Source organism: Lepisma saccharinum, chromosome 14, assembly GCF_977018435.1.
Source record: "Lepisma saccharinum chromosome 14, izLepSacc3.1, whole genome shotgun sequence".
Taxonomy (NCBI): Eukaryota; Metazoa; Arthropoda; class Insecta; order Zygentoma; family Lepismatidae; genus Lepisma; species Lepisma saccharinum.
The window spans coordinates 28,821,563-28,838,530 of record NC_139242.1 but is presented as its reverse complement, the minus strand read 5'-3'; the positions used below and the strand labels follow the sequence as shown (position 1 = coordinate 28,838,530).

Sequence of the window (16,968 nt, the reverse complement as noted above, 5' to 3'; positions counted from 1 at the left end):
TGGGATAAATGTGTGCAACATGCAGAACGTCTGCAACAAGAGGATTATCACCGTGAAATCTCTCGAGACAGCATCATGGAGCCCTTCGTTATCAACCTCCAGGACTCCGACTCCGAAGACACTGATGGTGAAAATGAATCTTCTGAATCTGAGTAAAATCGCAGGTATGTATGTTCAGTTGCCGCATTCTTATCCTATTCATTTCTGTTTTGATATTTCATTTGTATGTTTATAATTGTAGTATCTATGGAGACAATAATGCTTCGATTTGTTCGCTTAATGTCGAACGAAATTTCTTTTTTTATTATTTTGGCTCAAAGATCTTGTTCATCTTTTCATTGCGGTGCGTGCGAAATACATCGCATATCCACGCGGCCGCGGATGTGGCAACGCTCTGCGCGAAGGTAGCAGACGACCGCCTTCCCAGTTGCTCTCTAGTCTAGACGTCTGCAGAGTGTTCAAAATGCCTGCGTACGATACATTTTTAATTTAAAATATTGGGACCACCTTATTTTCTCAAATTGGGGTGGCTACGCATGCAAGAAAGACGAACGCTGCACACTCTGATTTTACTTTACAAAGTTCTCAACCTCAAGTCACCTTCCTATCTTCTCTCTCGCTTCCAATTTCTTCACGAATTTCACGATCGCGACACCAGATCACGCAGCTCCTTAGTTCTCTCTATCCCCGTCCACAGATCAAACTTCTTCTCCAACTCTTTCTCTGTATCGGCTGTAAGACTATGGAATCAGTTGCCAGAAAGCACTAGAGCAGTAAGCTCCGTCGGTTCCTTTAGCAGACGTGTTCGCCACTCTCTTCAGAGTAGTCGTTAGATCTTCCCCTGTCAAGCAGACTAAAGGACATATGCAAGTGAACGAATTCTTAAAATACCTTGCAGTTACTTAAATACAATTTTAAATTTTGCATTCTTTCATTCCATATTTAGTTATTTGTGTATTATATATTTTGTATTTTGTGTGTTATATTCAGGGCTTTAAGACTTGTGTGTATGAGTATAATGTGTGTGTGTGGACCTAGCTATGTGAAATGACTTAGTGTACTTTGTGTATAATATAATAATGTATAATTTTAAATGTATGGTTGAGTGGAAGAAAAGGCTTTGTACGGCCTTAACTCCGCCATTTAAAACAAGGCATTAATAATAATAATAATATTATGTGAAAGGAAGGTTGTCATTTAGGCGTCTTTAGATAGGATCATCCTTACATCCCGCTAACAGCATGAATAACTATGCAATACATTCTAATATATATGGTCGACTCTAACATATCGTCGCAGGTTTCTAATTCGCCTTGCAACAGCAGAAAATGTACAATGCCATGTTTATTATTCTGATTTAGTGATACACGTGACATTGAAAACACATAATTGTTATTTAAAGAAAGTAATTGAAGTTTCCACAAGCGAACTTGAAATATTAAAAATATATACAATATTTTAGCACTGAATTTGAAAATTCAGACGGTAGGTGAAAATTTTCAAGCGCCATGGCGATCGAACACCCTGTAATTTTCTATCTCTGGGGGTGGGTATCCCACTTTAAACTGTAGGTCCAGACCCAATTAGCCTTTCTGAGCATAAAGTGATCCTAAAAAACAAACTTCAATCAAACTAACAGTACCACAGTTGCAGCTCATCCAGATTTCTGCTATCGCATACCCTTCACTTATGCCCGATTCTCCCGTGTTCCCACACTCAGAGAACTAAATGCATCATAGCGATTGATTCACCAGAAGCATCCTTTTTGATGGTGCAGGAAGGTGCGTCAAGGAACATCAACTGATGCATTGAAGTGCATCTCGACTGAAAGAAATCTTCACTTGAATCAAATGATGATGCACTTTGGTGTTTCTTTCACTACATACAAAAATGCACCCAAATGCATGTGAATCTGATTCTTTGAAGAAGCCATAAAACACACTTTAGTGCATCAATCCATGCATTCTGGTGCGTCATTCGATATGATGCATTTAGTTTTCTGTTTTCCTTGCTTTGCTTCGTTGTCAAAAAATTAAACAACGTTAATTGTTATGCCCCCATCTAATTCAGTAAAGCGACATTTCAAGTGTTATTAAAAGCAATACTTTTGTCATATTATGACGAAAATTCTGTTACGATGTAACTGTATAATTGAATCAAATGGTTATTGTTTCTTTCCGGTTCATAGGAGGTGTACTTGTTTATGGAGATGATGACGTAAGCTGATTCACATGTATAGTCTCTGTATTGTAATTGAAGAAACGTTTTCGAGATTAATAATGTTATTTCCCGATTCAGTGTTTTCTTTGTAAGTGTAAATTACATGAAACTAACATCAGTGGAAGCTGTATTTAGTGTTGACTGCCTTAAGGTATGCCCTTGTCTGATGTGGACTTTAGAGTAGGCGAAGGAGCAATGGCAAGTTTTAACAGTGATAAAAACCAGGCAACGTAACAAAGTGTTACGTTTCTGCTTTCGCTGTGTACGGTGTTCCATTCATGATGATACAAACATGGGCACTGAATAATGGTGACGACGATGTGTTGAACGCTGCACACTTCGGCAACGCAGGGGCAGATGTACAAGGCAAGCAGCTGATTGCATCGCCCGCGCTCGATTAGGGTTGAAAATTCGACCACAGCGCCAGGGGAGGTTCTCTCTTTATGGTCAAGCTGTACTTAGTGACTCACAGTGCGCATATCGATTAGAAGTAAGTCATTCACGGTTATATAGAAATTCAACCATTCCCTAAAAGGAGTTGATATTTGAGGCAACGGTTTGGAATTTGTTCAGTTTCCAATAGAGTTACAAGGGAGGGTGTAACGCTCGATATGGATATCTATCGATGTCGCTAACAGGGAAAATCAAATTGTTTGAATTAACAAATGACGTTTGATTAACCTCTTTTTGGCAAGCACAATCAAAAAAACGTTTGATTAATATTTTTTGGCAACCACAATCAAAAAAACGTTTGGTGGCATTCAATGAAGTCTGTCCAAAATGTCAATAACTCTAAACAAACGTCAAAATTGCTACAAACATTTTGTAGTGGTGAATCGTCAGTTGCTTGTTGCCTATTTAAACAAATGTTTAAGTATTGGTTTGGTTATATCAAACAAGCTTTTTCTCTATGTAGGAAATGCTAATATTATCAAGTAGTCAATTCATAAAGAAATAATTGATTGATGTACATTCAGAATGTAAGGAAGGATGAAATCACTACAAAACCAACTACTTACCTACTTCGATCCCTCATGCGTCCAAGTAATATTTTGCTGTTGTATTGTTGAATTGTTGTTGTACAAACTCCACTAGCCTGAAATAAAACGGAAATGGTATTTATACACATATTCTTAGATAAAAATTGTAAGAAATTTGTAAAATACAAGCTAATTTCACAAAAAATACATTGAGTTTATTTGAAGGAATATAAATCTACTGATGATGGTGGGGAATGGTCAAAATTGCTACATGTACACAAAAATGTCAATCACGGTAAAAGATAGAAAGAATAATGTGAGCGGTGTCGGACAGCAACAATGGACAGTAAGTCTTGCTGTCCATTTCTATTCTATGTCCCATTTGCTAAGCTTCTAGAAACTGGTTCTTATTCTGCCCTCATGCACGCTTTTTACATGAAGCTTACGTGCCCTTTGAAAGTCACGAGCCATCTTCAAAAGCAAGAATGAACTCCAGTTCTATTAATTAAGCAAGTCTTCTACTAATTAAAGCCCGCATCACACGGAACTGGATTTCCAGTAGGTATATGCCCTAGTTGGCGCTGGACTTGCTATCAATTTGCTAGTTTTTCGCCTCACACGATACTTATCAGCAGAGTTAGGATTTTTAGGTGCGCACCTTTTTTTCGTAGTGAAAGTGAGACCTCTCTGGAAGGACTCGGTGTGTGAAATGTTGCCTCAACGTGAGAATGGAGCTAATTTTCCAGCACCTTTTTTCCCCTTTTTTGATAACCTTTACCCTTCCCTCCATTTTCTGGGACATTTATCTATCCCCCCCAGTAGTGCAATCAGCCCGGTTCTGCGCCATCAAGTGGTGAGCTGAAGTGGTGAGCTTGCCTTAATGGATTTCTCTCGTAAGGCATGAGCTCTATTTGATGGTGCAGTGTTGCCAGCTTCTTACTCGAAAAAATCAGCAAGGTTTTTGGGGCAACCTAACCTAAAACAAGGAGCTGGCAACCTTTTTCTCTTGCAGTGTTGCCAACTCCTCACTCGAAAAAATCACCAAGGTTTTTTTTCTTGGTCTAACGTAACCTAAAGCAAGGAGCTGGCAACCTTGCTTGAGGCTTGCCTTACAGTGCATAAAGCAAGGTTGCCAACCCACTGGTACTTTTGCCATAGCCTTTTACAAGAAAAAAAAAAGAGAGAGGGAAGAGTTAAACAACCGACAGCTTACCCACAGCCTTTTTTGCTCTAACCTAGCCTAAAGCAAGGAGCTGGCAACTTTGCTTGTGCAATCAACCCGGTTGACCGCCCTCAAGTGGAGATCAGCGTTGCCAACTCCTCACTCGAAAAAAAATCACCAAGGTTTTTTTTTGCTCTAACCTAACCTAAAGCAAGGAGCTGGCAACTTTGCTTGTGCAATCAACCCGGTTGACCGCCCTCAAGTGGAGATCAGCATTGCCAACTCCTCACTCGAAAAAAAAATCACCAAGGTTTTTTTGGTCTAACCTAGCCTAAAGCAAGGAGCTGACAATTTTGCTTGAGGCTTGCCTTACAGCGCATAAAGCAATTTTTGCCAACCTACACACACTAAACAAGGAGAGCCGACAACAAATATGTACTGCCGTAAAAGAGAGAGAGATGGGTGGATGGTAATATAGTATGTGTGTGCGTGTGCGCGTATAATATGTAGCATTATTAACTAGTGTGTGTTGGCAATTTACTTACAACTAAAAAAAATAGAGATGCCAACTTTGCTGTAAGATGAAGAGAGAGAGAGAGATTTATGGCTGGCAACAGTAATGAGCGAATGCGCCATATCGTAATTTTCCAACTCCGTATATCGTGACCTTTGTAAACCTCTCTCGGGGGAACATTGTAACACAAACAAACAAACAAAATAATAATTGTTGTTTTTAGGATGCCTGGCCCCTATAACCTCGCCAGGGTGCGTGGTGCCCAACCAAAAATGTGAAAGTTTTCTAATGGCTGCGGTTATAGATTACCGCACCTCTGTAGAGTTTCACGTGTTTTTTTTTCCCCCAAACTTCCATGAAACTCTACAGAGGACTTCCGTAATGCATGCAACGTGTACTAACGACTCTAGTGTTATTTGATATAGAGTTTTATTGTGAGATATAGATAAAAATAATTATGTTTATTATAATATTTTCTTGATGAAGATGGAGAATGTATGTGTGTGTTACAAATAAAGTTGCATGCTTATTTTTTAGTGTGTGTGTATATGTTTTTGATGTTTCGACAGCATCTGAAACGATAAAAAAAAATTTTATTGTTAATTTTCACGTGTAAAAACAACAACAATTTTTTTTGTGCAAATTTTCTGATTGTCTCGTGCTATAGTGCAAAAAAGATATTGTAGCTGATAGCTAATGAAATTGACATTTGTAACTGATCTGAACTAGTGAAATTCGTATTGTGCCATTGTAACTGATTGTGCTAGTGCAGAAAATTTCTTATTATGCAAGAAAAGATGTTAAAAAACTTGTTAAAACTGCTCTGTGACCCTCTCGTTCTTCACGTCGTAGGCGAAGGACTTCTCTGCAATCAGGATGACACTGCATAGGGTATCCTCGGGCAAGGCATCGTGGAACTCGCAGACGACCTTGATGTTGGTTCGATCGTTGACCACAACCTTCTTTCTCTTAGATGTGTTGATGACGGTCATGGGTCTCCGTGCTTTGAACTCGCTGGGCGTGTAGTACATGTCCACGCTTCCCTCGGTCACGCGTTTGTAAGCCGAGAACGCTTCGTAAAGTTTGAGGTAATCGTTTTTGGTCACGTCGAGGTTGTAATTCTCGCGCGGGAACACTTCGTTCCTACCGTTCTTCAGATAAACGTTCTTGATCTTGCAGTCGTCGAACTTGCTGGAATCTTTTTCCTGATTCTTGTCCCTCCCGGTCTGAAAGAGCACTACGACGAAATCTGGCATGTCGAACTGTATGTTGTTGAACTGCGTCGTCACGTCGAATTCCATGTGACTTCCCGACGCCATCTTCTGCACGCACTGGTAACCGTGAAAGTGAATCGACACCTGCGGACTTTTCAAGATCTCCGCTTTGTACTTGAGGGCGTAGTTCGTTTCGTATTCCACCACCGGCATTCTCAATTCCATGCTCCGGATGACGCACTTGGCTGCTTCGGGTAAAGTGTTGGCTATCGGCGTGGTGCCGTCCGGACCCAAAGTAGCGTATCGCATCAGTGCGTCGTTGTCGTTGGCCGCTCTTCGAAACGTAACGCGCAGTCCTCCCTTCCACATGATCTCCTTGTAGTCCGAGAAGAAACCAGGCAGCAGACGCATGGGAAAGAGCACCGTGTGACTTCTCGTCGATATTTTGGTCCCGGCTTCGAATCCCCCGGCCTGGTAGTACGCTGCGTCCGTTTTGGATAATTTCAACGTTTTAAATTTTTTTACAGAGTTTATTAAAGCACATATTTGAGGAAAACAACGCCACCCATATATAAATAAACCCCTCAAACTAACACTAATTAGAATTAGCCTACAAAATTTTTCTCGTAAGGCATTTTTTTTTGTAAACACTCTACCACCAACAGATCACATATAAATAAACATACCCCCCAAAAAAATGCAATCTGAGAAAAGTTGCCCTGTGTGCAAGATAACCATATCAAGCGCACATTTTGCAAGACATTGTCGTACCTGTGCACCTGGTAAGCGTGTAACCGCTAAAAAATCATGTCCCAGGTGCGGTATACCTATTACCATTAATAATTTGAAGAGGCATATAACATTATGCAAAGTTGTCGTCGGAGCACCTGTTCCCCAACCGTCGACCAGCTCGACCAAGAGGAAGGCAGAAGCAGCCTCCATCAATGCACCACCCACGAAACGCGTCAAGCCTGTGGCGAAAGCGAACCAGGCTGCTTTCGAGCGGTTGTTAGAGGACTTTGTCATCACTTCGGAGGGCTCGTGCGACGTACGTAGCTTTTTGGAGAACGTGCAAGCCAAAATCATTTCCATCCTCGGCGATGCGCTTGCAACGCACTCTACTAAATTCTACGCATCGCTACGTTGCCAGTACAAGAAGCCGTCTGACGAAATTTACAGCTTCTGCCACAACACCAAGGCGAAGACGCTGCATCTGGCGGATGTCGACAACCTCGAGGTCATCTACAACCAGTTTGCCGATGAGCTGGTGGCAAAACAAGAAGAACATCAAGCTAAAGGCTCGGGGGGTTCGCTGTGTGGCGAGCCTCACGAACTGTGCGTCAAACTTTGTAAGTTCGTGCCTCTCTCCGCCTCCAGCTACGTCCCCTTACCACCTACCATTGTGGCAAAGAAGGCCGTCCTGAACATTCAGAACAGTGACGACAAGTGCTTTCTCTGGTCGGTGCTTGCAGCGTTGCACCCTGTCGACCGGAAAAACCATCCACACCGGGTTAACCACTACCTACCCTATGAGGCAGAGCTGGAAGTTGCGATGGCTGGGATCGACTACCCGGTAGAGGTCACGGACATTCGAAAGTTTGAGGTTCGTACGCGGTTGGCTATCAACGTTTACGGTCTCACTGACGAAAATGCGGTGTACCCTATTTACGTGAGTGACGTAAACAACAATGATGCTCGAGAAATCCATCTCCTACTTATCAAGGACGAGACCCATCACCACTACACTCTTATTCGCTCGCTCTCTAGACTTGTTTCGAGCCAGCAGAGCAGTGATAGTCACCACGTCGAGGTGTGTCGCAGGTGCTTGTCAATATTCGACGGACGGGATCAACACAATTACCAACATGTTCGAGGCTCCAACATCGCTGCAGAGAAGCTTGCCAGCCACAAGATCTACTGCAATGCCAACGAGCCGGGTGTGGCAGTCTTGCCCAAACCTGGCACCGTGGAGCGTTTCCACATGCACGGTGCTATGGTGGAGCATCCCGCTATCATCATCGCGGATTTCGAAGCCTTCCTCAAACCCCTGTCCACTTGCGATCCCGATCCCGAAGTTTCCTCCACCACCCCTTACCAACTCCACGAGGCTTCGAGTTATGCCTACGTTGTGGTGCGACGTGACCAGCACATTGCCCCCGAGCCCTACGTGTACCGTGGTCCCGACGCAGCCAAACACTTCCTCGAGAGGATGGTTGTCGAGGCCAACGAGATAGGGAAGGTACTGTTGGCCCCCAAGTCTATGCTCCTACTGTCTCCCGACGATCAGCGTAGACACGACGAGTCCATCGCTTGCCCTGTCTGCGTCAAGAAGTACACCGCCAACAACCGTAAAGTCCAACACCACGATCACTTTGACGGTAGGTATGTTGGTCCATGGTGCAACGGATGCAACCTCATGGCCCGGGACCCGCGCTTCATCCCTGTGTTTTTTCACAATGGCTCGGGATACGACTTCCACCACCTCGTCAAGCATCTTGGGTACGACGACATGCGAATCAACGTCCTGGCGCAGAACGAGGAGCGTTACATTAGCTTGAGCAAGTGGGTGCGAATCCCAGGATCACACTCTACCGTCGAGCTTCGCTTCCTCGACTCCCTGAGGTTCCTCCCGGCCAGCCTCGATGCTCTCGCAGGGAAGCTTAGCGACGAGCAAATGCTTATTACCTCCGGAAACTTTCCGAAGTTGGACGCAGGTCTCTTCAAGCGTAAGGGGGTCTATCCCTACGAATACTTCACAGATCCTTCCAAGTTCGCGGAGACGACGCTACCTCCCCAGGCGAAGTTCTATAGCAAGCTGCGAGGCTCGGGCATCTCTGAGGATGACTATCACCACGCCCAGTCCATGTGGCGCGAGCTGGGCTGTCGAACTCTCGGGGACTACCACGACGCCTACCTCAGACTTGACGTGACGCTCCTCGCCGACGTGTTCCAGACGTTCCGTGCGACCGCAATGAAGATCTACAAGCTGGACCCCGCCTACTTCTACAGTCTCCCCGGACTGGCGTGGTCAGCCATGTTTCTGGTGACGAAGATCAAGCTGGAGCTTCTTTCGAACGTGGACATGATGCTGTTTGTGGAACGCGCCGTGCGGGGTGGAATGGTCCAGGTGTCGCAGCGACACTCGCGCGCCAACAATCACCACATGGCCACCGGATGCGACCCCTCACAACCGTCCAGCTACATCATGTACACGGACGTCAATAACCTCTACGGACACTCTATGATGCAGCCACTCCCCTTTAGAGGCTTCGAGTGGGCTGACCCTTCCAACTTCGACGTCGAAAGCTTCGACGATTCGGAACATGGGTTCTTCGCCGAGGTGGACCTTGAGTTCTCCGAGAAGCTGCAGGATTTGTTCTGCGATCTTCCCCCTGCACCCGAGTTTAAGTGTCCACCCGATTCCAACCAGAAGAAGCTCGTCATGGATTTCGAGCCCAAAGAGCGTTATGTCCTGCACTACCAGAATCTCCGGTGGTTGATGCAGCGAGGGGTCACGGTCCGCGCAGTTCACCGCATCCTCAAGTTCGAGCATTCTCCATGGTTGAAGCCATATATTGAAGTCAACACCAAACACCGCACTGCAGCCACGTCCGAGCTTGATAAGGATTTCTTCAAGCTTATGAACAATGCGGTGTTTGGCAAAACTATGGAGAATGTACGGAATCGCATGGACATAAAATTGGTAACGAGGAAAGCACAATGTCGCAGGCTCGTAGCGAACCCGTTATTCAAATCGAGGACCATTTATAATGAGCAGCTTGCTCTGGTGCATATGAGGAAGGGTGAGGTGAGGCTCGACAAGCCAATTTATGTTGGTGCCTCAGTATTAGACCTGAGCAAGCTGCACATGTTCGAGACGTACTACGACATATTACGTCCACATTATAGCCACAACATCTCGCTTCTCTACACGGACACGGACAGCTTGGTGTACCACGTCCACTCAGCCGATGCATACAGGGATATAGTCACGGTACCAGCTTTGGTTAACCTCTTCGACACCTCGGGCTATCCCCAGCCGAACCAGTACGGCATCCTGCCCCGAAACAAAAAAGTGCCTGGCAAACTCAAAGACGAGAAGGACGGTGATGTAATTCTCGAGTTTGCAGGTCTTCGCGCCAAGGCCTATGCCATCAAAGCCGAGGGCAGCGTTACCAAGAAGGCCAAGGGTGTCGGCAGACAGGTGGTTCGGGAGCATCTCGCATTCGAGGACTTTGTCGATTGCCTCAAGACCAGGTCGTCGGTTCTAAGAGAAGAACAGCGCATCCAGAGCGTCGACCATGTGTTGACCACAAACAAAGTTAGAAAAATTGCGCTGGATCCCAACGACGACAAGAGGTGCGTCCTCGAGTGTGGTATTCACACATTGCCGTGGGGGCACTATCGCTTAGCAGAAAGCAAAACCTGCAACATATGTCCATCTTCAACAGAAGATTCATAAAAACAAAACAAAACAAAAAAAAACATTTTGACTGTCATTACAAAAAACTTTGACCGTATTCTTAAATAACCAGCATGCCTATGAATTTGTTCGGTTTCAAAAAACAGATCATTATGGAAACCATACCAGATCATGAAGTCTTACCTTCCGTGTTACCTAAACTCAACGGTCTGTTGATCATTCACCTCAACAGCATTTGGACGAAACTGAATGACGATGTGGGCAAGATGTTTTATGTTTTTAATAACAATTTACATTTCTACGAAATTCCGATCGACGGGAAACTTCAAATCACCGTGAATCCGGAAAACGCAGGCGAAATCAAAATTTCTACCGGCAAGAACATTTTTCGAATCAAGCACGACAAGATGCTTTCTAACATTACGTACGATGTGTCTGCAGGAGATTATTTTTACATAGAACTCCTCGGAGATTACGACAAACTCATTCCTCTTTTTGTAGAATTACGAATCGTCTATCCTATTATAAATAACCGTTAACCAAAAATGCCTAACGACATTTTCGGCAACACCAAGCGTGTAGACCACGCAGAAGAGATTCTCATGTTGGACATTCGAGTTAAGAAGTTGAGGACCGATTTGATTGCTTTGCAGGAGACCTTAAACAAAAGTTTAGAGTCGGAAATCGCTACGCTCCAAACGCAATGTCTCGACCCCATTCTGAAAATCGATTCCGAACTGAAAACGCTCATAAAAAATTATGTCGACGTACCTTCTTACGACAGCGTTCAAAATATACAGTTGAGCGTGGATTCGCTTCAAAATGATTTGGCCAAATTACAGCAATTTCAATCGAAAAATGAAGATTTGGAAAAATTGAAACTCGAAATCGAAGAACGAACTTCCGCAATCGAAAAGAATTTCTCTGAACTTCAAACCGTCGTGAACGATATAGACGCAGAACGCTTGCATGTCGTTGTTTCCAAATTACAAGAAGAATTCACCAGCACGTTGGAAGAAATTAAATCCAAGTTGCAGACTTTGGAAGATACCATGACGAACCTACCATCGTCGGACGAACTGCAGGTCATCGGTAAAAGCGTCGCGAACATAAATATTCAATTGGAGGCCTATCAAGATTTCGAACACATTCAAACCACCATTGCTACGCTTCAGGCGTCCTTGGAATTGATCAACGAAGAAATTAAAAATATTCACGCTGAAGCGAGAGCGTTGACGAGCATTCAAGACACGTTGAGCACGGTTCAGCAGAAGATCGAATATTTAGAAAATTTGAACGTCGAAACGAATCTCGCTCATTTTCATCACATACTCGACAACATACAGGGTGACTTGGAATCGTTACGGACGAGCGTGCCTTCGAGCGAAGATTTGGAAAAATTGAAAACTGCGGTGACGGCACTATCCGATTCGAGCGACATCAAAAGTTCATTGAGCGATCTCGAGAGTAAAGTGGCCAATCTCCCCACCTCCAAAGAATTGCACGCTTTGAAAAGAAACATATCTCGAATGCTGAAACGACTAGAAACGGAAACGGCGAACGTGGAACAGATTCGAGACGAAATTAGTTCGCTGGTGTCGACGCTGCCCACTTCGCAGAGCGTCGCCGACCTTCACACGCAGTTTACAGAGATGCGAAGCATCGTGAACGATCTTACCGAGAAGAGCTCGAAATTGAATCAAATCGAGAACCTTCAGAACATCGTCGTCAACATCAGAGATCAAGTTGGAGTGCTGGAATCCACGCAGGAATCAACGCTGGCCTCTTTCGGTGCCAAGTTGCAAGAACTCAACGAAAGCTACAAGCAGTTGAACGTGGAAGTGAAAATCAAACCGTCGTTTTCTGCCGTAACGGATACCATAGTCGAGCATTTGCTGCCCATCGAAAATAAACTCGGACAAGTTCACAGTAATCTGCTCGGCGTCGACACTAAATTCGCTAAACTGCAGTCTCTGCAAGCCATCGAAATCAACAGCGTACCCAATCAACAGAGAATCTCCACGTTCGTCGAAGGTAACAAACTGTACATGTTGCATCCTTATCATCCGTACTACAAGTTTCTCCTCGATGGCACGATTCAGATAAACGAATTTTCGTACTGGTCTCACGGTAGAAAAGCTAGCGCTCCCACCATGACTTTGATATCGAATCGTGGTGTCCAGAAAGCAGGAAACATTCCTCTGGCACGTTGGAACGAAACGCGCAACATATATGAAATACACGAAGACGAAGATCTCACCGTTTTCGACGTGAGTGCCGGCGATAAGCTGATCATTCAAAACACGAGCGAAGTGCCACCCTCTTTGAATCCCATCACGCTTGTGCTTCTCTTGAAACGTAATCTCTAAAAAAATGTCTAGGCAAGCCATCGTCGAAGAATTGCATAAACCTGCACGCCGTAACTACGAACGTTTGGCTGTGGTAACCAAGGGCATCGACGACCTCTGGCAAAGTGACCTCGTGGAGATGAGTAGCGGCAATTTGAAAAACGTGCATAAATTGAACAAGGGCAACAAGTACCTTCTCACCGTCATAGACACGTTTTCGAAATTCGCATGGGCTCTACCTTTGAAGGCGAAAACGGGAACGTGCGTCACGGAAGCATTCAAGACAATTTTTCGCGAAAGCGGTGGCAGACGACCACGGTTTCTGCAAACGGACAACGGTAAAGAATTTTACAACGCCGTATTCCAAAAGTTTATTCAAAAACACAAGATTCGACATTATTCGAGCTTCAGTCACATCAAAGTCAGCATCGTGGAAAGATTCAATCGAACCTTGAAAACACACATGTGGAAACGATTCACGCTTCGGGGAAATTACAAATGGGTCGACATCCTGCCGGAACTCGTCGACACCTATAATGATACGGTACACAGAACGATAGGCATGAAGCCAGCCGACGTTACCAGGTCCGACGAGCAGCGTTTAATTTCTACAGTTTACTGTCCAAAGTACACACCCACGACAAAAAAAGCTAAATACAAAATTGGAGACCAGGTGAGGATCAGCAAATTCAAACGCACCTTCGAGAAGGGATTCACAAAAAATTGGAGCACGGAACTCTTTACGGTGGTTCGAGTTCTACCCGGAAACCGACACACGTATATAATAAAAGATAGTAGCGGCGAGATTTTGAAAGGAAGATTTTACGAAGAGGAACTCTCTAAAACGAAACACCCCGACACGTACCTCATCGAGAAAGTATTGCGTAGGAAAAGTGACAAACTGTTTGTCAAATGGCTGGGACTTCCGGAAAAAAGTTGGATCGACGCGAACGAAGTGATCTTGTGAGTACGTGGAACGTGGTGAAGCGTCTACCGGATCCGGAAAGTCAAACGAGAAAAAAAAAGAACGGCAAGTTGCTTCCCGACAGCATCCGCTGTCTGATCGTAGGTCCTTCGGGGTGTGGGAAAACGACACTGCTCGTGGACAATTTTCTCCTCGCACCGAATTGGTTAGATTGGAAGAACAGGCACCTGTACGTGTTCTCGAAAAGTTTGGAGCAATCCAAATACCAGCAACTGATGAAACTGTACGATGGTCTGGACATTGCAACGTTTGCCTCGGAAATAAAACCACTCGACGATTGTCGTGAAAATTCAGTCGTTGTGTTCGACGACGCCATCCTGGAAAATCAAAATGAAATTCGCAACTTTTTCACGCAAGGTCGTCACAAAGGAATGGATTGCTTCTACCTAGCTCAAACGTTTTCCAAAATTCCAAAACAGTTAGTACGCGACAACGCTAATTTCATATGTTTGTTTCGTCAAGATCACACCAACCTCAAGCACGCGTACGATGACTACGTAGGCGGAGACATGAACTACAATCAATTTTCGGAACGCTGCTGCTCTACTTGCTGGAACGGTGACGATTTCGGATTCGCGACGATCGACATGACGAGGAAACCCAACGACGGAAAATACAGAAACAAAATCAACGACTTTCTAAACGTTGCAACGTTGTGAGAAACGACGTGTATAAATAACGTCATGACGAAACGAAAAATCGAAGACGAAAATCTCAAGCTTCGCGATTACCTCGCGAAACGCTTCAAAGGTTGGAAATCCGAGAATCGCGGATTCTACGAAGAGAAGAAACGTCAGGATCAACCTGTGATCGATGCCATCAGCAGTCTAGGTAAAGAAATTAAAAGTGTCACGGAACAAAATAAAAATTTGATTAATGAACTCGTACCGCTCGCAGCTAAAAGTTACGCCGTACCCACGCCCATTTCGAGCATTCCTTCGACGCCGTTCGAACTGAAGGATGCACCGGCACGACGTCGAGCCATAGGCAGCACGTCGTCGTCTTCGGATAAAATCGAGTTGGGACCTTTGGCACGAGACTACCTGAGCACGGGGAAATTCGACAAGGATGAAGTGTTCGGATTGTATCCCAGCATGGAAACCAGCGAAGGCGGCGGTGTGGTGTGGAAGATTGGGAAATCGAAGGTGACCTTCGAAGGCAACGACATTAAAGTCAATTTAGGCGACAAGGATAGTTGGAACAGGTATCCGGGTACGGTGGGACTGTGGGAACTCGTCGCCAAAAAGCAGCCGAAAGATTACACCGACGAAGATTACCAGAGTTACAAGGAAATTCTGATCATGACGGATGCCTTGTACCAGAACAACGACGCCTCGCAGAATAGGGTGAAATCGAGCAGCGGCGAGAAGTACAGGAATCTCATCAAACCGATTTGGAACCAGGTCAAAACAGGCAGCGGCGTCAAACGCTACAACACGTTACCCAAAGAATTCGTTTGGGTGGACGACGTTAGGAAACTCGTGGACCGATTGTTGGTGATAGCCGGCGAAGAGAATGCAGGCAACCGTAATTTCTACAACGAGAAGGTTGGCATCGTGGACATGATCAGCACGAAACTTTCCAACTTCATCGTGAACGACGACAAGGGCATAGGTTACCTGATCAAAATCATCAACACGCTGCCTCCGAAATTTTGGAACGTGGCCGAAGGAAAGGGACTCGTGAACGACATCATCAACAAGTTACCTTTCGAGATGCATCTACCTGGCTACCAGTACTGCGGGCCGGGTACCAAACTCGAGAAAAGATTGGAGAGAGGAGACAAGGGTGTGAATCCGTTGGATGCCGCATGCAAAGATCACGACATCGCCTACAACACCACGCAGACGGATCTGAATGCACGTCACGAAGCAGACAGAAAGTTAGAGCACGCAGCTTTCGAAAGGTTCGTGAGCAGAGACGCATCGCTGGGTGAACGGGTCGCCGCACTAGGCACCACCATCGCCATGAACACGAAACAAAAATTGGGGTGGGGTATATAAATAACATACAGTAAAAAAAACAACATGGCTTGCATAACTGATTTGCCGCACGAACTACTATCTAAAATATTCAAGAAAGTAGTAAACGGAGATGTTAATAAACTTGTAATCATAGCAAGAACGACGCCGGAATTTCGCATCCCTTGTGAAATGGTTCTCAAGGACCTTCTTCGGGAGATCAGCGGCCTGAGGTGCGGTGATCTCAACATTCTGCTTTCGGCTGCAGGGGAGAAATTGAACGAGAGGTCGGACGAACTAAACGAGGCGATGCAGGGAAGAAGACGGTATACTGATGATTGGTACAAGTCTATGCAGGAGAAGGAAGATATCACTACGCACATCCTCGCGTTTTCCGAAGCACGAACTTTCTTCCTCTGTTAAAAAAATAATAATATATATACGATACAAATCGCAAAAAAAAAACTTGATATATAAATAACACACATCGTGAAAAAAATAATCTTCGGTATATATAAATAACACACATCGTGAAAAACAATTAAATTTCTCTCTAACACTTTGAAATTTTTTTTGATATGACGACCGAAAAAATAAGTGATCTCCAAGCATTAAAACAAATGCTAAATTTGTCAGTCGAGTATGTAAAAATTCAGGAATTGGAAGTCGACAAACCTTACACGATAACTTCCGGTTCAATCGTTTCTACCCAGTATGGTCCCAAGGTACGCCTGTTGCTCAACGCACAATACAGTCTATTTTTACCAGATCGATACGCTAACATGTTATCCGACGAGAAGCTATCTATTTTAATCGAGAACAAAACTCGAATCGTGTACAAGGGGACAAAGGAACTTCTTGGCAAGAAAACGAAGCACGTAATAGAATTTGTGTAACGACTGCGAGGCCTTGAAAATATATAAATAACATACCGTAAAAAACTACACAAGAAAAAATCTCAGAATATATATATAAATAACATACCGTGAAAATAACACATAGAGCATCAACATGAAGCCCAAGGGTGTCGTGTACCAGATACCATACTCCAATCTAAAAAATCTAGGTACCCTCGATGGGTTACTCACCAAGAAACAACGCGAGAAGAAACGTTCTTGCTTGTCGAAAGGACACGGAATGAAATTACTACTCAGCACACCT

The 16,968-nt window shown here is 44.5% G+C and overlaps 1 protein-coding gene across 1 annotated transcript in view; it reads right to left on the bottom strand.

Moving 5' to 3' along the window:
* Window positions 1–3,296: 3,296 nt before the first annotated feature.
* The window catches only part of LOC145998765 (zinc finger matrin-type protein 3-like), a 374,145-nt gene continuing 360,473 nt past the window's right edge, over window positions 3,297–16,968 (bottom strand). Inside the window, exon 9 of the mRNA XM_083135332.1 lies at window positions 3,297–3,316. Coding sequence (XP_082991458.1) covers window positions 3,312–3,316 — 5 coding nt within the window. The 3' untranslated portion in view covers window positions 3,297–3,311. The remainder of the gene's footprint in view (window positions 3,317–16,968) is intronic.